The sequence below is a fragment of the Mustela erminea genome, chromosome 9 (assembly GCF_009829155.1).
Source record: "Mustela erminea isolate mMusErm1 chromosome 9, mMusErm1.Pri, whole genome shotgun sequence".
Classification (NCBI taxonomy): Eukaryota; Metazoa; Chordata; class Mammalia; order Carnivora; family Mustelidae; genus Mustela; species Mustela erminea.
Genome location: NC_045622.1, coordinates 72738638 through 72765973, shown reverse-complemented (window position 1 = coordinate 72765973; position 27336 = coordinate 72738638). Strand labels below are relative to the sequence as shown.

The window sequence follows — 27336 nt, the reverse complement described above, 5'->3', positions numbered from 1 at the left end:
ACTGTCAGCAGAAACAAAGGTTTCATATGATTTTTGCATACTGCTGGTTTCTACCAGAACAGACAAAATCTCAAATGCTCCTATCCTAAGTGAGTAGATACTGCCAGGTCTGGCTTTCTCTCTGAAAAAGCCAAAGCAAAAACAAAAACCCCAAAGCAATGATTTAAATGCCTGGTGATTTGGCTTAAAATGTCTTTGGTAACGGAGTCAATCTAATTAGTGGAAAATGAATAAATATCTCTAAGTTACAAGTTTTCTGAATAGCAGGTAATTTTAAGCATTCTGGTATTTTTCAGAAACGTAAGTTTTTACTTTGCATCTATATTCTAATTAATTCCCCACCAACTGTCCTATTCTTACATGACCAAGAGTAAGCTTCCTCTAATACTTTGTTTTTTCTTATGACTCAAGTGGCTCATGCTTATTCCGGAAAACGCTGGCAAGCAAAAAAGGGCATAGGAATACTGAACACCACACTCTGAAGAGAGCAACACTGTATTTCCTTTTAGATCCTTTTCTATGGATCATCATCATTACATTTTTCTTTCATTCACTAAGTGAAAATATTGAGCAGGAGAACAAGTTTCCTGCTTATAGGGGCCTTAACACTCCAGGAAACGGTGATGAAGTGCTATGAAGGAAATCAAACAGTGATGCAGAGAGTTAGTCAGGGACAGCCTAAGGAAGTGACCCTGCTCTACAACAATATGGCACTGGAACACTTCAGACAAAGACAGAAGCAAGAGCCAAGGCCCAGGGCTGGAGGGGAGGCTGGGCATGAGCTCAACAATGTGTTCTAGAAACAGAAAGAAGGTAGAAGAGCAAAGAAGGGAAGAGAGGAAAGAGATGAAATCAGAGGGGAGACTGAATCACGTAATACCTCACAGGCAAGGAGTCTGGATTTTATTTTGAAGACACAGAAAAGGAACCAGAGGGCTTTAAGCAGGGAGAAAAGGCAGAAAATGATTTATTTGCCTTTTTAAAAGACCGCGCTGATTGCTAAATGGGGATGAACTATAAAGGGATAAGAGCTGAAGTTAAGACCAGTTAGGGACGTCAGTCTAGGGTCCCAGTCAAGGAGATGGAGAGAATAAACTGGACAAAGGGCAGGAAGGACTTGGTGATGAGCTGGTGGAAAGGGATGAATCAAAGATGAAAGTAATCCAAGGATGACACTCATTATTCACACAGGGAACCGGATGCCATTTTACTGAAAAATGGAAGTGAGAAAAGACTGGGGTGTGGTATGGTTATTGAGTGATGTATGTCAGCCATGGTTCTAACCACTGTATATACATTAACCGTGAAGCAGGGATTGTCACAATTATTATCCACATTTTATAGACGAACAAAGTGAGGCGCGGAGAGGTAAAGCAACTTAATCAATGTCAGAATGCTGTGTGGTAAAGCCTGACTTGAACCCAGGCAACCTGACTCTTAACCATGACTATATATAATCCTGCATAATATTTTCCTAAAAACAGAACCATACCATAGCTACTACTTTAACTACAATTTAGCTACTAATTTCCTACAATTTAATTAGGTTGTTTCAACTATAAAGCATTAAGAGCAAAAACAATGAGCTTAAAATGAGTTTAGATTAAGGAAAAAACATTTCTGAAAAATGGGCAAAAATGTTTCATGATATAAAAACAGTTACAAAAATCTTCTCATTATTTATCCAAATCAACAATTCAAAAAGTGAGCTAGGACCTTTATTTTCCACCAATTGCCAATTCAATCAGAATATTGGGTTGACCAATTTGCTTTTAGCTAAATAATATACTATCGAAGCCCTTCCCTCCCACCACCCCTGAAGAATTTTCTGTGTGGTAAGTAACATTCATAGCTCAATAAAAACCTATGATTCTAGCTGATCAACAACAGAAATAAGCAATCAAATAGAAATGCAATAACCAGCCTTGCAAAGACTAATATACACACCTTGGAAGCAAAGATGTCAGAAAAAACAATGTTAATAGAAGACATCCTTTTAAAAGCCAAGAATCTGAATTGAAGTCCAGTATGTATCCAACAGCCCACATGGTAATCACAGAAAGCATCAGCAGCAGGAAGAGCTATTAAGAGATTGAGAATTTTAGAACCTTATGGATTTTACATCCTAAGTTTCTAACAATGATTAGTACAACAAAAGAACTACTTCCTAAATGATAACAATTAATACAATAGCAGAATACAGAGTTTTTTCCTTGAAATTGCTGACTGATAAATATGAAGTCTGAGAAACCACAAATTTTGGAAACAATCTTTTAAAAGACTTAAATGTTATAAAATATTGCTTAAACAGGTTTTCTTTCGCTTTCTTCCCCTCTAAGAAATGGTGGTCTTTTAGAAAAGTGTTCATGAGAGCTGACATTTTTAAAAATAATTTCTTTCTAACAGTAACTACAGGTCAGAAAGCATAAAGCAAAACAAAGGAACCACACAAAAATCAATATACTCAAGACTCAATGAGGAGAATACAGGAGTTCCAGCCTGGACACCAGATGGTGCCATCCCCTAATAAAGAAGGTCAGAGGGAACAAGCCTGCAGAAAAGATGATAGTTTAGGGCATGTGGAATTTCAGATGTCTGTGGGCATCTAGGAGATACCCAAGAGGCAGACAGGAAAAGCAGGTCTATCACCCAGGAGAACATTTTGTACTCATCAGTATATAGGCTGAAAAGCCAGGAATGAACAACATCCCAAGGACGTACAGGTAGAAAGGAGCAGAATCTTGACTAACACAAACATTTAAGGGGGGAAAAGCTAAGTCGTCAGAGGTAACCAAGAAAGACTGACTGGTGTGACCAGAAAGGCAGGATGAAAACCAAGAGAAAGGTCCCATGAAGCCAGAGAAGAGAGTTTTAAGAAAGGAGTAGTTCTCTGTTGTCAAGTGACATACAAAGGCCAAAGACTGAAATAAATCCTCAGGATGCTAATCCTTCAGATCTATTGGTTCAGTCTATGAACCAACAGTGCAGGTGACTGTGGCACTGAAGCCGGGCATCACACTGCTGCACTGCAGTCCCCTAACTGCAATACATGTGACCTCTGTAACAGCAAAGAGAGAAACTATATTCTGCCCTATTTTCTTCGATTTTTACTTCTCTAAATATTCTGGGGATGAATAGTTTCCAATGCTATCAAATCTTTAAAACCCTCAATCTAGGAGTTCCTGGGTGGCTCAGTCGTTAAGCCTCTGCCTTCAGCTCACGTCATGATCCCAGGGTCCTGGGATCGAGCCCCGCGTCAGGCTCCCTGCTCAGCAGGAAGTCTGCTTCTTCTTCTCCCACTTCCCCTGCTTATGTTCCCTCTCTCACTGTCTCTCTCTCTGTCAAATAAATAAATAAACTCTTTCTTAATAAATAAATAAAAATAAAATCTTAAATCTAATTTGCATGGCAACATAAAATTAGCAAGTTTAGATTTTTTAAAATGTAGTAAACTTAGAATCTACAGGCAACATAATCTCAGAATAAAAATATGAATTAAATACAGATCTCAAATTTTAACCCCAGACATTAACACTCATAGACGAGTCACAGTATTTATTCACTCAATAACTATTCCAGTGCAAACTGTATGCTGGGTACTGTTCTAGGTACCTGGGACAGATCACGACTTAAGGCCTTTCTCCCATGGAGCTTAAATTCTAGCAGAAGATGACAAGATAAATGTACTAAGTGATTTAATAGTACATAAAAGCTGGATCACATAGAGCCTTATAAGTCACGGTAAGGACTTTGGTTTTTATTCTGTGACACAGGGGGAGGTATCACAGGATTCTGAGCAGAGGAATGACAGGACCTGCCCTACATTTCAAAAGATTCATCTGCCTGCTCCGCTGACAATGGACTAGAGGTGAGTGGGGCAAGGAGATGTGAGACAACTGCAATAATCCGCATGGAAGATAATGGTGGCTGGACCAAAATGCCACCAGTGGAACAGTGAGAAGGGTCAGACTCTGGAAATACACTGAGGACAGAATTAGCCAATATGTTTTGCTAATGGACTAGATACATGGTGTGACAGAGAAAAGGCAAAAATGGCTGGGAGGCCAGAGCTGCCACCTACTAAGGGAAAGGCTGTGGATGGAATACTTAGGGAGGAGTGGGGCAAAGATAAGGAGTTCAGTTTTGGATATGTTATGCTGGAGCTGCCTATCAGACACTGAACTGGGTAATTCAAGTAGGTAATTTGATATAGGAGTCTGGAAAGATCTGAACTAGAGATAACTTTGGAAGCAGTCAACATATACATGGTATGTAAAGCCATGGAAGTGCACTGGGGGTGCCTGGGTGGCTCAGTTGGGGAGTCTGTTTCTCCCTCTCTTTCTGCCCCTACTTCTCATTCATGCTCTTTTTTTCCCTCTCTCAAATAAATAAATAAAACCGTAAAAAAAAAAGAATAAAGCCATGGAAGTGTATGAAATCACCAAGGGAATGAATGGATTAAAAAAGAGGTCCAAGAACAAAATCCTGGGGCACCCTACCAATATGGGGGTAGGAGAGAAGCAAAGGGGCTGGCAAAGGATACTGAGGAGTGACAGTTACTCCTTCCTCTCTCCCTCCATACATCTGAATGCAAAATTGGTGCGATATTTGTGATGACCCTCTGCACAGAAATCTGGTGCCCGTGAATTTAGAATCGATGTAGGGTATAATTACTAATCATTATTAGCTAAGATGATGTCATCTGTCTTATTTGAAAACATTAAAAAAGTAGAATCAACTCAATATCTCGTTTTTAACAATTTGAATTATATTCACTAATATGACTTAGATTTGGGGGGCCATTCACAAGAACAAGCTGAACTTCCTAACTTTCTCTATCAATTAAGTTTAGAAGAACATCACTCAGAACTGCCAACTTAAACCAAGAGTAAACTCGGGGTACATCTGTAGAAATTCCAGATGTTTTTATTTTGTGAGGAGCCATCACATGCTTGAAGTCTGCAACACTTATTTTTAAAGTCTAACTCCTCTGTGTTGAATGTTACTATTTTCCTCTTGAAAAAAACTTCAATAAAAACAAGTTCTATAAGAAAATCTTCTACAGTAGCACCTGGGTGGCTCAGGGGGTTAAAGCCTCTGCTTTCAGCTCAGGTCATGATCTCAGGGTCCTAGGACCAAGCCCTGCATCGGGCTGTCTGCTCAGCAGAGAGCCTGCTTCCAACCTCTGTCTCTGTCTGCCTCTCTGCCTATTTGTGACCTCTATCAAATAAATAAAAATCTTAAAAAAAAAAAAAAAAGAAAAAGAAAAAAAAACTTCTATAAATTTTCTCTCAACAAGGTATTTCTCCTTTTGTTTCTTTAAAAATCAGTCTGTTTTCAATTCATTCATTAAATATGGAAGTATGCTATGACATTCACAAGATAACACACAGCTTTAGAGCCATCTAGCTGAGGATCACCAGTAAATTGCTAACAAAATGCCAAATTTCCAACTCTGGGCCATGTGATGTGTGGAAAAGATGCAATTAGCAGATGTAATGTAGCACTAAGCTAATTTCCTGGTTTCGCCCTGGTTTCCTCCCTGATTTACCTTCAAAAACAAACACAAATGAACAAAACAGTCCTTTTTATGGCCCATAGAACAGAACCCATATGAAAATACCTCACATTTCTGCAGCCACCTCCAAAGTCTGAACTTCTTGTTGGCTCTCATTTTTGCCTCTGTTTTTAGCATGTGAATAATGAGGCGATTTTTATTCTGTAAAGCCATGTCAAGAGGTGTTTCACCCTTAATAAGAGAGAGAGAGAATATTCAATTATATTTTCTACAGAGTATGGGTGCTAAACATTTGATAAGAAATCAGCAGAATCATAGACTCAAATGTATTCATTCTGAAAGTAGCCAGCTACAGTTCGTGGTTATTTATCCTGTGGTTAATTGAAAATATATGCGTAGCTTATGTTTATGTTGATGTACTAATATCCTCACAGAAGACATAATAAACTAAGGGCGATAAATACCTGGTCATACCTTAACATTTCGGATATCCAGGCTAGAACCAGCTTCCAAAAGTTTATCGACCGCATTAACATTTCCTGCTGCAACTGCCCAGTGGAGGGGAGTGTTCTGGTGTATTTTATCAACCACAGTGAGAGAAGGATTAAACTTTAAAAGAAATCCAGTTGGTTCTGGTCTGTTTCAAAACAATAAAATACCCAGGAGTTTTAGAGAGATGAATGACTTCAAGGGTAAATGCAAAATTATGGATCTTTTAAGCTAACATATAAATTGACCAATCAGTTAAGTATTCTGAAAACCAAGAAACTTCTTTCTGCAGAGTTCTATTCCAGGGGTTAATAGGAGAGATGCACCTTTCAAAAAGACATCCAGGAAGTGACAGTCTGCTACACAGATAATTTAATTTCACAACATCAGTACAATGAAATAACTTCTTTTGTTTTTAACCTTTTATTTTCATGTTGTTGTTCTCTTGGTTAACATTTTTTCTTAAATTGTGAATTTAACTTCGGCCAATGTTATGTTATTTACCTAATTAAAACTAAATGTACAACATTCTATCTGAGGCGATAAACCAAAAGCTAACTTTTCACGTTCCCTTTAACCAATTATTAAATAAAACAGGTAGAAATAATGTCCTAAATTATTTATTTATCTTAGAAACCTATGGAATAGCAGGCAGCATTCAATATTTTTACTTTACCATCAATATCTTCCCTTCTTTCATGACTACTCAAGAGATTCTTTTAATAAAGCAGTATTCTACTTATTCTATCAATATCTTTAAACACTATTATCTGACTTTAGTGTTATCACCAGAAAAGAAGAAATGCTTTTTAATAAAACTGAGCCCCCAGCCCCCAGCACTCCATGAATAAAATGTAATGGCATCACAACTAACTCAGTTCCTAGGAGAGAGGTCCTAAGTAAAAGCAGAATCAGAAATTAAGTACAACACTGGAAACAAATTCATAAAGGTAAAACTGTAGCAAGTATTTGGACAGAAAGAATACCAGACATTGACTATCTGGTGGTCATTAATCACATGTGTTTATATAATACATAGAAAAACTTAAATATGTAAATACTTGATATAAACACATCAATAGACTATATTCGTAGATCAGTTACAATTAATATTTTCAGAGCAGTCAACAATGTCAGAGAGCCTCAAAACGTACTGTTTTCTGAAAAGATTTTATCATCCAGATTTCAAATTATGAGAACATTTAAACTTGAAGCCATTTTTTAAAAAATGCAAAGTCAGAAATATAAGTCATATTAGTAAGTATATGCTATGGATTCTCTACCTGTTCTATAAGGAAATTTTTTTCTTATTAGTAGCTTTCAAACTATCGGGAAAAAGCTATTGGGAAAAAGAAAATTTATTTCAGTGGTGCTTAACCACAACTACATTAAAAGTTCCTAGCAGTCACAGGGTGGAAAATCTTCCTTTTCTCTTCAGACGGTATTATCATCTCAACATAGATTAAGATATTTAAAATTACATACAGAGAAATTAGAACCAAGAATCAAAATGAGGCAATTCAATTAAATATACTTACCCAAGTACTTTGTGAGCTGATAACATCAGAGGTGTCTGCCCATTTAAATCTGTCATATTCACACTCTGTCCAAAAGGAAGAGTCAATCAGACTTACTGTAAACGCCGTCAAAATTCTCTCTTCTCTTAATGGAAGTAGCTCTCTAATACATTCAACATTACAAGAAGGGTTTACAAGAAGGGTTGTGTTTACAAGAAGGGTTCTAATATCATTTGAACAAAAGAATATTCTGCTTCAAATCCATAGGATAAAAATTCACCGTTTTCTACAAAATATTCTTAAAGGGAAAACGTGAATATATAGTTTAAAGTATATGATGTGAAAGGAAGAGAGCTAAGGGAAGGGGGAGAACGCTAATAATCACCACCAAATATAAGAGACTCAGAGACCTTAGGAATCATCTAGGTTACAACTTAACTGACACACTATTTCCAACCATCGTGTCTTATGTAACAGCACCCAGTCTTTACGTAAACATACTTCAAGGGATGGTGAAATGTCCATCTTTTCTGAGGCAACTCACCATATTTTTGGACTTACGTTTCAAAGAGTAAAAGCATGAAAAATTCTTTTCTATTTTCCAGGATAGAGCGGGGAAAAAAGGAAACCCTATCTCCACGAGGATATGCTCCTTTTAATAAGATGGCCCAGGCTTGAGGCACACAATAATGATTCCATCCAAGTCAAAGAAAGAGTTTCAGTTACCAAAGAATCTCTTGGGCCTTGGAGGAATACAACTCAGGAAAGAGCCGAAAGAGAGGCAGACAGGGCTCCTCCTCATACGTCTTCCCAAAATGAGACCCAAGAGGTTATAATTATTCTACTTCAGTTGGCTAAGTCTGAGAGAAAGTGCTTATTTAAAAAGAACACAATCATTCCAAGAGCATTTGTGCAAACATGTTTCCACGCCTGTTACAGGCAAGTCTGCTGATACATAAACTACTTCGCAACCAGAAAGCAGATCCCAGACAAGAACAGCTGACAGTGAAACTCCCACCGCCAATACCCTATAATTTAACCTGTGCCATAAATGGATGCCTCTTAAGGCAAGTCATTTTTCATGGAATTACTTTAGAGAACAATAAGAAGCACATATTCAAATTGGTCTCCCATTTGGACTCAAATAATGAAAGCAAATGATGGGTTAATTTAGTGATCTGACTACCATTCCTATATTCAACCAGAAGAAAAATACAGGCTTTTGAAGTCATGTTTTTGAAAAACTCTGCAAATTACTGGGATCATAAGGAAAACTATTATAGGCTTACACGTTTCAAAAATATCTATTACATGTTACTGTGCTAAATGATCTGTCCTTTTTGCTCCAATGAAGCTAGAAAACTAGCACAGCTAGCCTTACAGAGGCTAATATTTGACTATCCGGATATCTTTAACTTCACTTTAAAAATGAGGACAGAGTATTACTAATTATCCTTCCAATCTCTTCAGCTTCACAACAGCTGGAGTATAAGATAGGTTTCAAAACATACCTGTCCTTTGGAGATGAGATATGCTATAATGGGCATGTGTTGAAATAATACTGCCAGGTGGATGCTGCTGAAGCCCTCCCCATCAATGAGAGTGGGGTCTGCTCCATACTGTAGTAGTAATATGACCATAGGCAAATGCCCTTGTCTGTAAAGAGAGGATAAAAATTATACAGTTTTCTGTAGCATGCAGAAAAACTTAAGGGAAAAACTGATATCCCTAAGACATGAGAGATTTTGGTTCAATATAAACAGTATTTCCTAATAGACTTTTATTTTATTTTTTTATTTTTTTAAAGATTTTATTTATTTATTTGACAGAGAGAAATCACAAGTAGATGGAGAGGCAGGCAGAGAGAGAGAGAGGGAAGCAGGCTCCCTGCTGAGCAGAGAGCCCCATGCAGGACTCGATCCTAGGACCCTGAGATCATGACCTGAGCCGAAGGCAGCGGCTTAACCCACTGAACCCAAGCGCCCCCCTAATAGACTTTTAAAACACTGGAGATTCTCTAGACATATTTCACTTTAAGGCTCCAAACTTAGAGCTATCTATAAAGTCCTTCTTGAGTGCTGGTAATACACTTAATAACCTCCCAATCCACTATAAATCTTATGTTGCTACCACATATAAGTAATAACTTTACATGACTAATGCCCAAAATGAAAACTTTAAAACTACTTAAACTGCATTGCTGCTATTTTAAAAATCAAGAAATAATCATGAGTCAGATACAATGAAGTACAACATTCACAAACTACAGAAATACTGTGATAATATTATTTATTCTTGGAAACTACATACTTTTACACTTGATTGTGGCTCATTTTCCATGTAAAGCACTGTATCTTGCTAACTTAAAAGGGATGAGTTAACCTAGATTCTTCAAAATTCTTGGATATGGAAAAAAGATTTCACTCCTTTTCTTAAATGTACAATTATTCATTTTAGTTTGGGGTTCATGCCAACCCCACCACCAGAGACTGGGATTAAAGTGACAGATGAAGAAATTATTAAGTATCAAGACACAGCGTCTGGGTGGTTCAGTCGTTAAGCATCTGACTTTGACTCAGGTCATGATCCATGGGTTCTGGGATGGAGCCCTGCATCGGGCTCCCTCCTCAGCAGGAAGCCTGCTTCTTCCTTTCCCACTCCCTCTGCTTGTGTTCTCTCTCTCACTGTCTCTCTGTCTCTCTCTCTCTGTCAAATAAATAAATAAAATCTTTAAGAAAAAAAAAAAAAGAAAGAAATCTCCCTTAAAAAAAAAAGTTATCAAGGCAGGCATATATCAACTACAGCTTCAAAAGGCCAATATATAGCAGAGAAAAGAACTGACTGAAATGGATATTAAGGAGGGCACGTGTTATGATGAGCCCTGGGTGTTGTATGTAAGTGATGAATCACTGAATTCTACTCCTGAAACCAATATTACACTGCACGTTAATTAACTGGAATTTAAATAAAAATTTGAAAAAAAAAAAAAAAAGGAACTGAGTTTACAGTTCTCTGAACTATAGCTTTATCCATGTGATCAGATATAAAGATACTTATTTTGATTATAAGGAAATATAACACACATACTTGAATTTAAGCATCATAGTAGAAACTTAAACACAAAAACACACCATCTCTGGAAACTCTTTGAAACTGTAATTTTTTTTTTAATGAAGAAAGGGAAAAAAGGGAAAGAAAGCCTTTCAAATGGTCTATAACAGCAGTTTCCCATATGGTAGTTACTAGCCACATGTGGCTATTTAAATTAGTTAAAATTAAATAAAATTAAAAATTCATTTCCTTACTTGCATTAGCCACACTGGCTAGCACAAAACAAAACACTTCCATTATCACAGAAAAGTCACTTAGATTCTGAATAGCACTTTCAGTATTCAAAAAAATCTTTACCTGATGGCCCAGTGAAGAGGAGTCGAATTTAAATCTCCACCCAACTGATCTACTACAGCACCTTTTGAAATATAAAACCTATTAAGAGCAGACATAAATGAAAGTAAGACTTAAAACTAAAAATTCATGATGAGAAAGAAAACATTAGTTTTTCGTTGTAATAAATACACGAAAACAAATTATAATAACCCTCTCTAGAAGCACTCAGACCTACATGAGATTCAAGGGATTCACACATAGCATCAAACAGATCCCTGGTGAAATATTCTCGGCATTTCAGTAAGGATTCCTGCTGTCAGGAACATTCCATTAGAACTGACACACCAAATGCACGATAACTACTCACTGCATACTCTAATTACCCAGAACTCTTAAAATGGTTTATATTCAAAACATTTAGGATCACACATTCTACTTAACTTGCAAGAAGAAAGGTGAAATTATGTCACTTTTAACGGTTTAGAATCAGAATTACTAGGTGGGATTGAATTCTAAAAATAAGTAGTAAAAACTTAATTCAAAATCCTTTCAGAAAAGTTAGACATTTTGAGTATTTGGCTTTCTATTTCGGGGTCACAGGTGTGATACAGTGTATCAAATAAACCTATAAGGTAAAGAGACTTTATTTTGTGGTTTACAGGAATTATAATATTTATAATTACTATAATTATATTTTATAATATTTATTTTTATTTTATATCCATATTATATATAAAACATATTATATAATATATAATTTTGTATATTTTTTCTATATATAGTCTATAAATGTTATATATTTTTCTATATATAATTTTATACATATTTTCTATATATTTATATATATTTAATTTTATATATTATATTTATTTTATTTTATAATATAATATAGTAGCAAATTAAAATATATAGCAGATTAAAATAATTTTATTATATTTTATATAAAATATATTTTATTTATATATATTTTATATATTATATAATATATATTTATTATGATATAATTATAATATTTATAATTATTATAATTTATAATATTTTAAAGTTGTGCTTCATATATCATAATATCCAAATAGTATTCTAGTTTATTTCCACAGAAAAGATATTTGCCTGTGAGCATAAAGTGTGTTTATTTTAGTATATTTTAAATGTTAGTCCATTTTTATTTTCTTATATGCCAGGGTTTTTAAATATTATATCATACAAAAATATATACACATTCACATGCACACATATATTTTACACACTAAAGCATAAAATTAAGAGACAAACCAAAAAACTCTGGGTAGACAGCACCACTCTATGAAGGGGAAATACTTTATACAACTTAATACATGTCTACTTAAAAATGTATTCTGTATGTAGTTTAAAAAACGGTTAAATCATTCCCCTACCGATCGACTCTTACTGGCATTATGACAAAGTACAATATGTTAATGTTTCTTCTAAACTAGATGAAACTTTCTGTTCTAGTCTGAGACAGTTTGTTATGCTTTTCCCTTTCAAAAAATGATGGGGGTGGGGTACCTGGATAGCTTAGTCAATTGAACACCCAACTCTTGGTTTTGGTGAAGGTCATGATCTCAGCATCATGAGACTGAGACCCGCATCAGGCTCTGAGCTCAGTGTGGGGTCTGCTTGAGACTCACTCTCCCTCTGCTCTTCCCTCTAAAATAAATAAATCCTAACCAAAAAAAAAAAAAAAAAAAAAAAAAATTGGGGGGGGGGTGGGTGCCTGGCTGGCTCAGTCAAAGGCATGCAATCCCTGATCTTGAGGTTGTGAGTTCAAGCCCCACGCTAGGTCTAGAGCTTACTTAGAAAAGAGAAACAAACACAGAAAAATGTTAAATTTCACTGCCAGAACTTTATCTTTACAATGGGCCCCCTTGGCTTTATCTTCAATTTTTCTTTTAGGGTCCAGTGAGAGTCCTAAAATGGATGATCACTAAGGTTCTTTTCAACACTATGATAACCGATGTGTGGGGCACAAAGTTTCAGGTATTCATTCACAATAAAAGATGACAGATGGCACAACATTCATACTTGTACTTGAAGAAAAAAATGAAGAGAGATCTAGAACAACAAACACACTTAATTAACACACATATATCCCATCTTACCTTACAAGATCCAGCCTGTTGTTTATAGCAGCCCAATGAAGAAGTGACACATTTTCTTTGTCTGGTTGCCTGACATCATATCCTGCTTCTACCAATTCTTTACAACGTTCAAAAATCCCGTATCTCAAATTTTTTAAAAAAGCACAATTAATACCATTAAAATAATTTCAAATACCAAAACTTCTTCCTTTTACCATGTCTTTATCTAACCTTTCAGTTGACACAGGAATACAGTAATTAACAAAGACATACACAGAGGGCATACTGTTAAGCCAAACAACAAAAGTAAACCTTATTTACTAACTGACCAGATCAACCTACTTGGGAGTTGAACTTGATTTTCCTAATTAAGCTTCAACATTCACATTTCCCCTCCCTTCAGTAAATTTCATATTATCCTCTACTATATGCTAGAAATGTATAGTGCTGATCCCTGACTACAATCCTCTCCCTTAATAAGGGAGACAGACAACAGCAAACTTGGAATGGGATAAAATTTAACAATACAATGTAGATATGGTATAGTTACAGCAAAGAAAGGAAGGATCTCCTTCCTGGAGATGAAGCATGATATATGTGAACTGCTTCACAGGTTGAAGGAAGGCATCTGAGGCTAAGGAAACAGACTGGACAAAAATCAGAGATGAGAAACTGCATGATGTTCAGAGAAATATAAGCGAGTTAGCACAGCAGAAACATAAAGCATTAAAAAAAGGGAATGGCAAGAGACAAGGCTAGAAGAGGTATGCAGAGACTGCGTGGGCCTTCTAGGCCATGCTACGCAGTTTAGACTGCTTAGCTTAAAAGGAAGCCACTGAAGGTTTTAAAGAGGAAAGCACATACACTTTGAGTTTTAAGTAGATCGCGTTAGTGGTAGAATGGAAGTTAATTAGAAGAGAGTGACTCAGGGCGCCTGGGTGGCTCAGTCATTAAGCAACTGCCTTTGGGTCAGGTCATGATCCCAGGGTCCTGGGATTGAGCCCCGCATTGGGCTCCCTGCTCAGTGGAAAGCCTGTTTCTCCCTCTCCCACTTCCGTGCTTGTGTTCCCTCTCTCACTGCCTCTCTCTCTCTCTCTCTCTGTGTCAAATAAACAAATAAATAATATTTTAAAAAAGAAGAAGAGGGTGACTCTTATACAGAAATACAGGTGAGAGCCAAAGAGAACCTAAACTAAGAGATGGAAAAGGAGGGATGGACTTGAGGAATATTTAAGAGTGTTATTAAATTATCAGAATGAGAAATGACTCTTCTTAATGTTACAGTAATTTTTAAAATCATTCATTAGCTTTATTTCTTTCTAACAGTAACTATTAAGTCTCGAACAGACCATTTAGCCTTTCTTTCAGACTTCTTCCCATTTAGAAGGACTCGAATATTTCAATAGGCCCTCGAGGGCCAAAATCACATTTTAGATTAAATAATTTCTGCCTTACCAAAATATGTAGGCTTATCAGTCTGACTTTATGGCACTTTTTAAAAGACAGAGATACCTGTTTGACAATGCTAAGTGAAAAGAGAAGTAAGAAAGTGAACTGTTGACAATGATACATATATTCATATTCTCCAAGTTTTAAATATCAACTTTAACATTTCACTGATAAAGAAATACTTCCCTTATGTGAGAAATATGAGTAAACACTAATGAGGCTTTTAGTGATTTAGACAATGTACATATCCCAGTTCTCTTTGGCCCTTTCCAAATACAACCTAATTATATTCCCACAACCATTTAAGAAGGTCCAAGACCTGGAGGAAATTTCAGGAAAGATATAAAATGCGAGTTTTTACTGAGATTCCCTGTGAATGTTGCCTAATTTCTTACATTCATCATAACAGAGCTTTACTGACAGCAGATAAATATTTAAATGCTTCTATGCTAATTAAAGCAAATATTTACCTTAAGAACATTCTTACCTTCATATAAAAATCAGAATAGCAAATAATATTCACCTAAAGGAGCAGTTCCAAGGGTCTCTAGAGTTCATATAAATTAGTAATCAGAATACTAAAATAATCATCGATTATTTTTAAACATAAATAACACATTAGTCTTTGTTAAGGTTAACAGGCTTATTAATCACCAAACATCTTTGCTTTTAATAGAAATTATATCAAGTTAATGTGATAACATTAGTTCCTTAATGTTGATTGAAAGCTCTGATGGACAGATTTGTATTTGATTACAGTAGTCAATTAATGAAGTCTGACAGACAAAATATTTCAAAATATGTTCAATGGCAAGAGGCGGGTTGGTTGTTAATGAACAGTGAGATCCATGAGGATAAAAATGTTAGAAATGAAAAAAAATGTTAGAAATGATTTAATGCAAGTACCCACATATGGAAATCTTAAGGGGAAACTTTCAAAACACACTTTCCATTTGCAAGCAAATAACCCGCTGTATGTTTCAAGCGGTCGGAAAATCTATTTTACCTTACTAGCGTTCTTCCAGTGCCTCTAATACAATAGGTGCACAGAAAGTACTCAATAAATAACTGTTTAAAATATCCATAAATGTGTGAGCTGATATTTTTCCCATCCCACTGACCTATTTAGGTTGTAGTACCTTTTTAAACACTCAGATTTGTGTTTCAAACTTATACTTTCAAACTTTAATATCATTTATAATCATTCATTCACTCAACAAAGGTTTATCCAGCACCTGATACAAGACAAGAACTATGCAAAAGCACTGGGACGACAAGGATGAAAACGACATGCTTTTGCTAAGAAGCTGCTCTTGACTCAATGGGAGAGACAGGTAATCAAGAGTGAATCAGGTGCACTGCATCAAATGCTCTGATGCTGGCAGGACAAACATGTTAGTGCTGAAGTATGAAGTGAGGAAGGTATATACTGGGCTGCCATGAAATGTACAAATATTATTATGATTCAACAGAACACAGGACAAAAGGAAACACTGGGGAGACTTACTGGGTAGCTTTTACAATGTCACAGTTACTAGAGTCCTCTATAAGAGGAAGAGCTTCTCTCGCTTTAGCAAGTTCTTTGCTTTCAGATGCGCAGATTCCATGTCGACCAAATCCTGGACGGTGGGGGCCATGGCTGTGATTCCTGCACTGAAGAATAAGAGTAATTTGACATAGCATAGTAGGAGAATTAATGTCACATTCAATTACATAATGAAGCATCTACTACTGTCAATAGTATCTATATCCTTAAATGAGAATTTCTTCCAGTCTTACAGGCATATCCTAGGAAAGATTTTCATCGTAATTCTATCCACTAAGATGAGATGCTCATTTTGAGAAAATTCCAAATTATATATTTTGTCATAAAACAAAGGTCATTTGCAAAGGCACAAATATACAAAGATAAGAATGAATTCAGACTTCTTACCTGTAAGCGCAGGCAAGAACACAAAACACAGTTTTAAAGAGCTGAGAGAACCGCAAACCTGAAACACCAGCAAAACTATTCTTCAAAAATGGGGGTGAAATACATACTTTTTGAGACAAACAAAAGGTGAGAAAGTTGCCAGAAAACTTATACTAAAAGAAATGATAAGAGAATTTCTTTAGGCTTAAATGAAAATAATACCATACGGCAATCTAAAACAATACAAAGGAACAGAGTACCAGACCACACGAGTAGCTATATATAATTATGTGGGTAAACATAAGGGATATTTTCTCATTTTTTGATATCTTGGTAATTGTAGAAAAGTGGAAGTATACTTGCCAGTATACTTTTAAAAGATGTTAAAACAGTTATAAGAGATACTATCATAGTATTTGCAGGTATGCAGTGATAAGGAGTATAATGGTAACCCAAGGGCAACCTCTAAATAAAAAGGTATAATAAGGGGCACCTGGGTGGCTCAGTGGGTTAAAGCCTCTGCCTTCGGCTCAGGTCATGATCACAGGGTCCTCGGATTAAGCCCCGCATCAGGCTCTCTGCTCGGGGGGAGCCTGCTTTCCCCTCTCTCTCGGCCTGCCTCTCTGCCTACCTGTGATCTCTGTCAAGTGAATAAATGAAATCTTTAAAAAAAAAAAAAAAAGGTATAATAAGCCAAGAGCAGAGACAAAATAAAATATATTAAAGACACCCAATTATTATTTTTTTAAAAGGCAAGAAAAGGGGTTCCTGGGGGGGCTCAGTCAGTTAAGCATCTGACTTCCACTCAGGTCACGATCCCAGGGTCCTGGGATGGAGCCCGACATTGGGCTCCCTGCTCAGCAGAGGGTATGCTTCTCCTTCTCCCTCCTACCCCATTTGTGCTCTCTCAAATAAATAAATAAAATCTTAAAAATAAATAAATAAATAAATAAAAAGGCAAGAAAAGTAGGAAAAAATGAACAAAGAACAGAGAAGAAAAAAGAAAAACATACAAGATGATGTATTTTCACCTAACCACCATATTGAAACTCCACTGGGATACTGCTTTATGCTCACACCCTCCCCCTACCTCAACTTCTGCCAATCACAGATACATTCTTCATCACTAGTTTCATCTTTCCCAGAATGTCATGTAATAGAATTCTAAAGCATATAATCTTCTAAGATTGGCTTCTTTCACTCAACATAATGCTTTCTGAGACTCAATCCAGTGGTTCTGTCTTATTAATAGTTCTTTCCCTGCTGTATAGTATTCCATTATATGAATGTATCACAGTTTATCCATTCAAACAATCCAGGCAAGCTGTTTCCAGCTTTTGGCAATTTTAAGTAGAGCTGCTAAACATTCATGTACAAAGCTTTTGTATGAACATACATTTTTGCTTCTGTAAGAGTGAGATTGCTGGGCCATCCGGTGATCTACGTTAAATTTACAAGAAATCGTCAAACTATTCTCCAGAGTGGCTGTACCACTTTGCATTGCCACTAGCAATGTATGAGAGTTCCAACTGCTCTACATGCTCACTGGCATCTGGTATGATCAGTGTAACAGATAGGTAGCAGTATAGCATCATGGTCTTAATTTGCATATCCCTAATGGCTGAAGTTGAGTATCTTTTCATGTGCTTATTTGCCATCTGTATATCTTCTTTGGAGAATTGTATTTTACCCATTTTTTAATTGGGCTGTTTGTTTTCTCACTGTTAAGTTTGGAGAGCTCTTAACATTATACATTCCAGACACAAGTCCTTTGTGTCTCGATTTGCAAATATTTTCTCCCAGCCTGAAGCTTATTTTCCTATTTCTTAGAAGTCTCTTTCATATAGCAAACATTTTAATTTTGATGAAGTCCAAGTTATCAATTATTTTCTTTTATGTATCATGCCTTGGGTGTCACTTCTAAGAACAGCTATCTTGGCACCACAACTCGTTGGTTCAAAGAGGAAGTTCTCCTCCCCCCGAGTTTCAGGCACCTGTGCTGCCAGGAGACCTCCTTCTTGTTCCTTGAACTTGAACTAGAGGGTTTCTCCTAGAGTGCTGTCTCACTAATCCTTACTTCCATGGTTCAAGATTAGGCATGGCAGGGAACAGGGAAGGAGACCCAGTTGGTGGGGGGGGGGGGATGTAAATTAGCTCCTGGTTCAGTGGTTTCTTGAATTCTCCCCATCTACCTGTTACGATTTACTTCTCAGAATCCTTAAATAGCTGCTACTTACATTCTGCCCAGTGCCTTCAAAGGGACAGGCAAATGCTTACTCCATCTTACTCAGAACCAGAACCACAAATGCTCTTTTGAATAGTGAGTTCTACTTTATCTGATGAATTCAACCTCCCTACTTCACACTCCTTATAAGCAAGCATACTTGCACACAGCTAAAAATAAACATATAGGTAGTTAGATTAAAACATAAATAAGAACATTACTTTAGGATTCTTTTCATCATGTCATAGCAATTATAATTATATCCGATTGGAAGAAGACAAGCTGTTAAGGAAGAGTTGAACTACAGTCAGAATTACTACAGTTTAGTCATTCGCCCCCACCTCTTGTGACAATTCAACTTTTTTTTTTTAATTAAATTCTTAAATTTCTACCTTGAGGATGAAGGACAACCTATTTTTTAATAAAGGTCTGGGTAGTCCTGAACTTAAATCAGGACCCTGACATTAACGTGTCAGTAAACTGCAGATTAGTTAAAATTGACAGAGTCAATTTTAGACTCTGTCCAGAGTCAGTCTACCTTTCACATCAACGTTTTTTTGTTTTTGTTTTTGTTTTTAATTATAAACTGAATCACATTCATTTTAAAGATCTGGCAGTATAAAACTGAACAAAGGATAAGCAAACCTAGACTATTTTCTTTCCAATCTTGTAGCAATAGAGATACTATTATTAGGAGTTTGGTATATCCGTACCTCACTGTGTATATAGTTGACCCTTAAACAACAAGGTTTGAATTACACGGGCCCGCGTACATACGATGTTTGTTGATAAATCCAGTATAGTACTGAAATGTTTTTCCTCTTCCTTATGATTTTCTTTTTTTTTTTTTTTTTTTTAAAGATTTTATTTATTAATTTGACAGAGAGAAATCACAAGTAGACGGAGAGGCAGCCAGAGAGAGAGAGAGAGGGAAGCAGGCTCTCCGCCGAGCAGAGAGCCCGATGCGGGACTCGATCCCAGGACTCTGAGATCATGACCTGAGCCGAAGGCAGCGGCTTAACCCACTGAGCCACCCAGGCGCCCCCTTATGATTTTCTTACCATTTTCTTTTCTCTAGCTTACTTTATGGTAAGAATACAGAACATAACACATATAACATACAAAATATGTGTTAATCAACTGTTCTTGTTATCAGTAAGGCTTCTAGTCAAAAGCAGGCTATGAGTAGTTGAGTTTTTAGGGAGCAAAAGTAACATATGATTTTTTTTAAGTGTGTGGGGGTGGTCAGCGCCCCTAAACCTGATGGTGTTGCAGAGATGTAGGCTGATTTCATCCTTCACTTCTATAAAGAATGTTACAATGAAGAGCATGTTTTTCCAGCAATAAATTATTGTGTATATATGGCATACAAAGTGTTATGCTAGAGGCATGAAAACCATCAGTGTCTACCTTCCAGGAGTTTAAGTCTAATAGAATCTAATAAAGACAAACAGAGTAAAATGATAATGGAAGGCAACATAAGATTAAGTGGCAAAATTGGGTGGTAAGGACTAAGGGACAGGAGGTACCTCCTGTTCACCTCATTTTTTGCCAAAATCCAAAGCAGAGTAAAACCCAAGAAATGATTATATAAACTCAAAGCCTGTTTTTGAAGTCAGTGGTCTCTGAAGTCAGGCAAGGCCACTCAAGGCCATATATGCAGTGATCTACTGGGTAATAGGAGAACATGGTAAGGCTTCTATTATAATAACTTTTGTCTTTTTTTTAAAAAAGAGCACATCACAACTATTTACAACTCCGGTTCTTTAAGCTTTACTAATTTTAGCACTGCCAGCCTCTTTTGATTTGTACATCAAGCAAGTCATCCTTACAGTCTGTTTACAAGGTGACTTGGAAGTGGAGTAAAAGTTCCACCACCCAGAGGGCTTGACAGGGTGAAGTGAATGCGGGAAGAAACAGCACTGGACAGAAAGCACACGGCTTCTAACACTGTCCCAGATGACTGCAGCCTGTTCGGGGGGGTTGTGAAAGCAAGGGAAAGTTCCGTGTAGTGCAGAGAGTACCCTGGTCAGCTGTGTGGGGGAGTCTAAGGTATGTATCATATACCTGTCCCAAATGACAACACAGTGGAGGAACTGTCCTTCACGCCCACCTGTGCTCCCCATTCCTTAGAAGGGCAAAGGCACAAAGGGTGTGGCAGGGGTGGGGGGGCAGATCTTCAGCACACTGCAATATACATCAGGTTAAGTTAATTTTCAAGTAAAATCATCTAATTTTAACTAAGTTACCCCTCCCAAAATAAGCATGTGGCTTACACTGATTCCCTCAAAGAGGCCATAAAGTAGGACAACAATAATAGCATAAGTCCAAGCAAACAAAAAAAGGCAAAGCTGACACTTCTATGCATAATATCTTCAGTACGGCCTGAAGTAACAACAAAGACAATCTAATGTGATTTAACAAAAAGCCAGCCTCCCTCCAAAAACAAAAATCAAAATTATCAAAAAGGCTAATTTGAAACAGGGTTTTTTTAAAAGATTTTATTTATTTATTTGACAGAAAGAGAGAGACAAAGATCACAAGTAGGCAGAGAGCTCGGCAGAGAGAGAGGGGGAAGGAGGCTCTCTGCTGAGCAGAGAGCCCGATGTGGGGCTCAATCCCAGGACCCCGAAGATCATGACCTCAGCCGAAGGCAGAGGCTTAACCCACTAAGCCACCCAGGTACGCCGAAACAGGTTTCTGTTTACCTTTAATTCAAAACCTTACCACAAGTATATACTGAGTTATCAATCAATGAATAGAATTCAGAAACATATTGTCAAATCTTACAATAACTTGCCCTGGGACGATACAAATTCAGCAAGGAGCATCTGCCCCAGTCCCATGTACCTCGAACAGATGGAAGCAGGACTTGTAAAGTCCCAGCCGACCACACGACACAAAGTCAGCCCATCAGTGGAGTGATCAGAGTGATCAACTGCCAACACGTGAGGACAAACTGCAGTCAGTACCTGAGTGATTTGGACTGTGCGTCCGGAGCCAAGCTCCTGGCCAGCTTGGGGCGCGGCTTCATTTATCATTCCACTAATCTTACCATAAATGATGCTTTACAAAAATGACTATTTGCGATCCCACTTTTCACATTATGGTAGGGTTTTACTTTAAAGGTGCAGGCTCAAAACTGTCACTGATTGGAACGCATGATCAAAACAGCTTAGAGACCACAGCTCCTTTGCTCTAGACATCACACTTCCCAAAATTTTACAAGAGCTACAGGTGAGGAAAGGAATGTCCTGCTTTCAGGGAGGTCAACTTTGGAGATAGTCACATAAAGTTGTTTAAGGAAAACCACCATATGTTCCTATTGCCAAGACTGAAGCAAAGTTTATGTCAAGATACTAAATCCTTTTTAGAAATTAAGTCTCCAGTTACCAAAAAAAAATTTTTTATTTTTTGTTTTTTTTCTCAGTATTCTCTAGTTGTTTCATTTTTACCACATTGAAATGAGAACCCCTTGAGAATAAGGCCAAAGTCTCAGATTTCATGCTGGCTGAATGATGGTGGCTGATCATCTACCCTGTTTTTGGCTTCGGTTTTTACATTTGTAAAATGGAAGGAGAAGGTCAATAAGGCTATGAAGTTCCTTCCACGTTGATGCTAGATGCGTCGAAGAGGAGCTGTTACAAAAGTCATTATTAAAATGTGCACTGACAGAGCCTTCACATAAACAAACACCCTTTATGGTGGTGGAAGCTCAACTGCCACATGGCTACCTGCAATGTTAAGGTAACAGAAGAGGGGGGCGCCTGGGTGGCTCAGTGGGTTAAGCCTCTGACTTCAGCGCAGGTCATGATCTCAGGGTCCTGCGACGGAGCTCCATGTCAGGCTCCCCACTCAGCAGGTAGGGGAAGCAAAGTCTGCTTCCTGTCTCCCTCTTTTTCTGCCCCTCTCCCCATACATCTTCTCTCTCAAGCAAATGGATTTAAATTTAAAAAAAAAGGTAACAGAAGAGACTAAGCAAATTCTCAAATTCTCATGATGCTAGCAAACTGATAAGAGTTTTCATTACACATTCATTCAGGGAAATGTAAAGAACACCTGCTGATCACAATACAATCCCCAACTTACAATAATTCAACTTGGGATTTTTCAAATTTATGATGGTGTAGAAAAAATATGCATTCAATCAAAACCGTACTTTGAATTTTGGTCTTTTCCAGGTCAAGTGATATGTTGTAGGACACTTTTGGTGCTAGGCCACTGAAGTGAGCTCCCACTCAGCCATGCACTCACAAGGGGTGAATAAGCAATACGCTTTCAAGCACTGTACACACAATACAACCATTCTATCACTTTCAATACTGTATTCAATAAATTACATGAGATACTCAACACTTTAATAACAGGCTTTGTGTTAGATGGATTTGCTTAACTGTAGGCTCATGTAAGTGTTCTGAACACATTTAAATAGCTAGGCCAAGGGGCGCCTGGGTGGCTCAGTGGGTTAAAGCCTCTGCCTTCGGCTCGGGTCATGATTCCAGGGTCCTGGGATCAAGCCCTGCATCGGGCTCTCTGCTCGGCGGGGAGCCTGCTTCCCTTCCTCTCTCTCTGCCTGCCTCTCTGCCTACTTGTGATCTCATCTGTCAAATAAATAACAAATAAAATCTTTTAATAAATAAATAAATAAATAAATAGGCCAAGCTATGATGTTCAGTAGGTTGGGTGTATTAAATGCATTCTCAATTTATGATGGGTTTATTAGATGTAACCTCTTTGTAACTCGATGAAGATCTGTACGAGGTAATTAGGGAATAAGACACAATTCCTGCTGCAATCCATCCATCCATCCATCCATCCATCCATCCATCTGGTATTTACTGAATGCCCTCTATGTGCCAGACACTGCTCTTGACACAGGGATATGACAGTGAACAAAACAGGCAAGATTCAAAAAAAAGTAAAAAGGATACCAAGAAAGAAACATGTAGCTAGTTTAATACCCTCCTTCAAAGGGGAGAACAAGATACTATGAAAATTATGTAAGAGATGTATGGATACATCTGGGGTGATTTTTACAACAGAGTCCCTAAATTCTTTGATACTTCTCCATTAAGAGGAGAGGTTCTGTGTCCCTTCCTCTCAAATCTGAGCTCTGTGACTGCCTCACTAATAAAATCCCACCAAAGTGACATTCCACCAGTTTGTGGGCCCAAGCCTAAGAAACTGGCAGCTTCCTCTTTCTGTCTCCTGAGATGCTCACCCTTGGAACCCAGCCACCATGCTGTGCAGAGGCCCAGGCCACATGTAGGTGTCCCTGCTAAAAGTCAACATCAACTACCAGATATGTGAGTGAAGACATCACTAGATGATACCAAACCCAGATATTAAGTATCCCAGTTTATGAGTCTTTCTAGCAAAGGCTCCAAACACAGTGGAACAGAAACAAACCATCCCTGCTACGCCCTGTCCAAATTCCTGACACAGTCCATGAACATGACAATGGCTGTTTTACACCTCTACGTTTTGGGGTGGTTTTTACACAGCAACAGAAAACTAGAACAATTTAAGAAAAAAGAAAAGAGAAAGAAAGAAAAGAGAAGAAAACAAAACAAAATTCTAACAATTTTAAGATATAAGGGGTCATGCAATACTTTTCACATGGAGATATCACGAATCATAGGATTTTTCTTTTTTTTTTTTTAAGACTTTATTTATTTATTTGACAGAGAGAGATCACAAGTAGACAGAGAGGCAGGCAGAGAGAGAGAGGGAAGCAGGCTCCCCGCTGAGCAGAGAGCCCGAAGCGGCACTTGATCCCAGGACCCTGGGATCATGACCTAAGCCGAAGGCAGGGCTTAACCCACTGAGCCAACCAGGCGCCCTCATATGATTTTTCTAAATAGTAAATAACTACCATTAAAGTTACAGTGGGCATTAACTAAAGAGAAACTCCAGATCTAGAAATCATATTCAAACTCTGATAAGGGTCACTATCCTGCCAGATTATCGAATAAAACAAAGAGATAATGGATAACCATTAAAATTTCTCATGATATTAACAGAAGTACCAGAGCTCAGTTTCCGAGTTCATAGATTGGACAGTTGTTTGCAGAGTACCCACCAATGCTAGGCACTGTTCTAGATGCCAGGCACACAGCAGTCAACAAAACTGATAATCACTGCCCTCATAGAACTTACGTTCAGTGGAAGGAAGGAGACAACAAACAAAACAAAGTATGTTAAACGGTATTAAATGCTGAGGAGAAATTTAAAAGAAAGGAGACTAGGGAATGTTGCTAGTAGGGGTAACAAAGAAGAGGGGTTGCGCACTGAGCTGACATTTACATCAAAACCTTCAAGTGGTGGGAATTAAGCCACGTGGGTATTTGAGGAAAGAGCACTCTAGACAGAGTGAAGACTAAGTACAAAGGTCCTGAGACCAATGTGGTTTGGCAAGCAAGAAAGCAGCTAAAAAATGAGGTGAGAGAGGAAACTGATGGCCAGATGGCATAAGCAAATGCCCACAAAACCCAACAACACTGAAATTGGAATCAGAAGAAGCAAATTCAACCACAGTAGGAATGTTTTTGTCTGTTTTGTTCACTGATTTATCTCCAGCACCTGTAACAGGGCCTAAGACCTAGTAGAATGAATGAAGTCTTAGCTCGATCACTTAGCGGCTATTTGACTTTTAACAAATGATGCCGACTTTTTGAGCCTCCGTTCTAATCTTTAAAACTAGAGTAACAATCCCTCCCCACCTCACAGGTCACAGTGATCAAGAATGGGGAAATACTTTGTAAACTGCAGAGCACCATATACAGATGAACTCTTTATTACGGAAAAACAATTATTATCATTATGTTACTATTATTAAACAACAATTATTATGAACAATGACTACTCTACCTTGCCCCATTAATTTCAACCTCTGAATCATTCTCTTCCTCCATCTGTCATGAAATTGGGGCAGGGCTATCTTCCCTTCAGCACGAGGGAGTGAACTTCAAGTACTTGAAGGCTTTTGAAAATAAGTGGCAGTAATTAAGATATAAGAGTTTCTCCTACCAACTTTTCCTTGAGAGTCTCTGAGGGAAAAAAAAAAAAAATGAGACATAGTTTTCGTGAGAAGATTCTACACCTTTTGTAAAATCCAGTCAGCTTGCAAAATTGCTTTGCTGTCAAAGTGCAAGGATACCTAATATGAAAAGAACAACTTAAATTCTCCACATGTTTTATTCTTTCTCTTACACCTACACCAGACTGTTGAAAGGACAGGAAGGCAGAGCATGAAAAGCACTCTAAGAATTGTAAAGAGTTGTTTTTTTTGTTGTTTTTTTTTTTTTTTTTTTTTGAGAACCCAACTCCTCTAGTCATCTCGAACGGCTTGGATCCCATTAGGGACAGAAAATCTACTACCGAAGTCATTCCAACTGAAGACAGCTTCAGTTTGCCCATCAGTAAAAACGAGATCATATCATCTTCTTAAGGATGCTTCAATTCCAAAATAAAGTAATGCATATAAAAGCATCTGGCGTAAGCTCAGCACTCACTACCTGTTGGCAGAATCTGGATATTCTTCCTTTATTCAACAAATATTAAGTGAATAGCTACAACACGCCTGTCAGCAGTCTAGGAACTGGAAAGGGGGCATCAGGAAAAAGGACAAAAATCCTTTTCTCTTGGAACATCCTCCTGTTATCTGCTGTAACGTCCCCCACGGGCCCGTCCGGTCCTCTGGAACTACAACTGGCCTCTGGTAGTATCCCCTCCACAGAACAGCGTCCTTTGAGGTTCCGCGGAGAGCTGAGACCCACCTCTTTTCACCCACCTTTCCCCAGCCTAAACTAACAGCCTCGGTTCTTTGAAGGAGTACGCAAGGATGTGGGAACAAGAACCAGAATAGGGCTGGGTGGGGCCGAGGCAGGTGTCCAGGCAACTCCACCGAAGAAAGAAATCAAGAGACCCGCACGGATTCCAGGCCAAGGTCAAGACAGGCTGGTCCCTCTCAGGTGTGTCACCTGACACCTCTCCCAGGAACGGCCACACTCCCTTCCCAGGCCCCTCAGCGGTCCCCGCCAGGCACGGGGGTACCGGCCCCAGGGGGCGCCCTGGGCCACCGTGGAGGATGGAGGGCCCGTAGGGTACCCACCCGTACGCCCTCGCCTTTTCTTTCCGGTCGTCTCGGAGAGAATTCCCAGCATCATTCTCGGTGTCTCCATGCTTCCTCCTCCCCAACCCAGGCCCCTCCGCTCCCCGGAGGCCCCTCCTGGGAGCCGCCTCACACCTACGCCTTCCCTCTCCCTACGGCCGCCGGCGCCGCTCTCCCCGCCCCAAGACTGCCCGAGCCCGGCCGCACTCACCTGCGAACCCAGCCCCGGCCCCTCCATCTCGCCACTGGCGGCCGCGACACGGCAAAGTGGCCGTAGCAACCCGCGAGCCAGCTCGCCTCGAGCCGCCTTTACACCCACTTCCTGCTTGAGGCTCCGCCTCCGCCGCGGCCCCGGTCGAGCCCCGTGCTGCCAATCGCCCTCGGGAGAGCCAATCCCTAAGCTCCTTTAGGCTGAGGGCGGGACTTTTCGGCTGAAGCTAAAGGAACACCGCGAGTCGTAAGCCCCGTCCCAGGCCGGTCCCCGCCGTGTGCTTCCAGCCCCAGGCCGAGATCGTGCTGGGCTCGCCGGGGTTGGCGACACAGGTCTAGGATCAGGCTGTTATTCCAAAGTCACCACACCACCTACTGAGAGCAAATGCAGACTTGGCTACTAAATAGCTAGATAACC

General features: G+C 38.5%; 1 protein-coding gene across 2 annotated transcripts in view; it reads right to left on the bottom strand.

Moving 5' to 3' along the window:
• The window catches only part of ZDHHC13 (zinc finger DHHC-type palmitoyltransferase 13), a 47948-nt gene extending 20904 nt beyond the window's left edge, over nt 1-27044 (bottom strand). Inside the window, exons 1-9 of one of the 2 annotated variants that reach the window (XM_032358558.1) lie at nt 26920-27044; nt 15967-16112; nt 13032-13154; nt 10933-11010; nt 9036-9180; nt 7546-7610; nt 5993-6155; nt 5624-5749; nt 1948-2081 (exon numbers count right to left, since the gene is read on the bottom strand). In XM_032358558.1, the coding sequence (XP_032214449.1) occupies nt 1948-2081; nt 5624-5749; nt 5993-6155; nt 7546-7610; nt 9036-9180; nt 10933-11010; nt 13032-13154; nt 15967-16112; nt 26920-26946 (1007 nt within the window). In that variant the 5' untranslated portion in view covers nt 26947-27044. The remainder of the gene's footprint in view (nt 1-1947; nt 2082-5623; nt 5750-5992; nt 6156-7545; nt 7611-9035; nt 9181-10932; nt 11011-13031; nt 13155-15966; nt 16113-26919) is intronic. The other variant, XM_032358559.1, reaches the window with a different exon arrangement.
• Between the last annotated feature and the right edge of the window lie 292 nt (nt 27045-27336).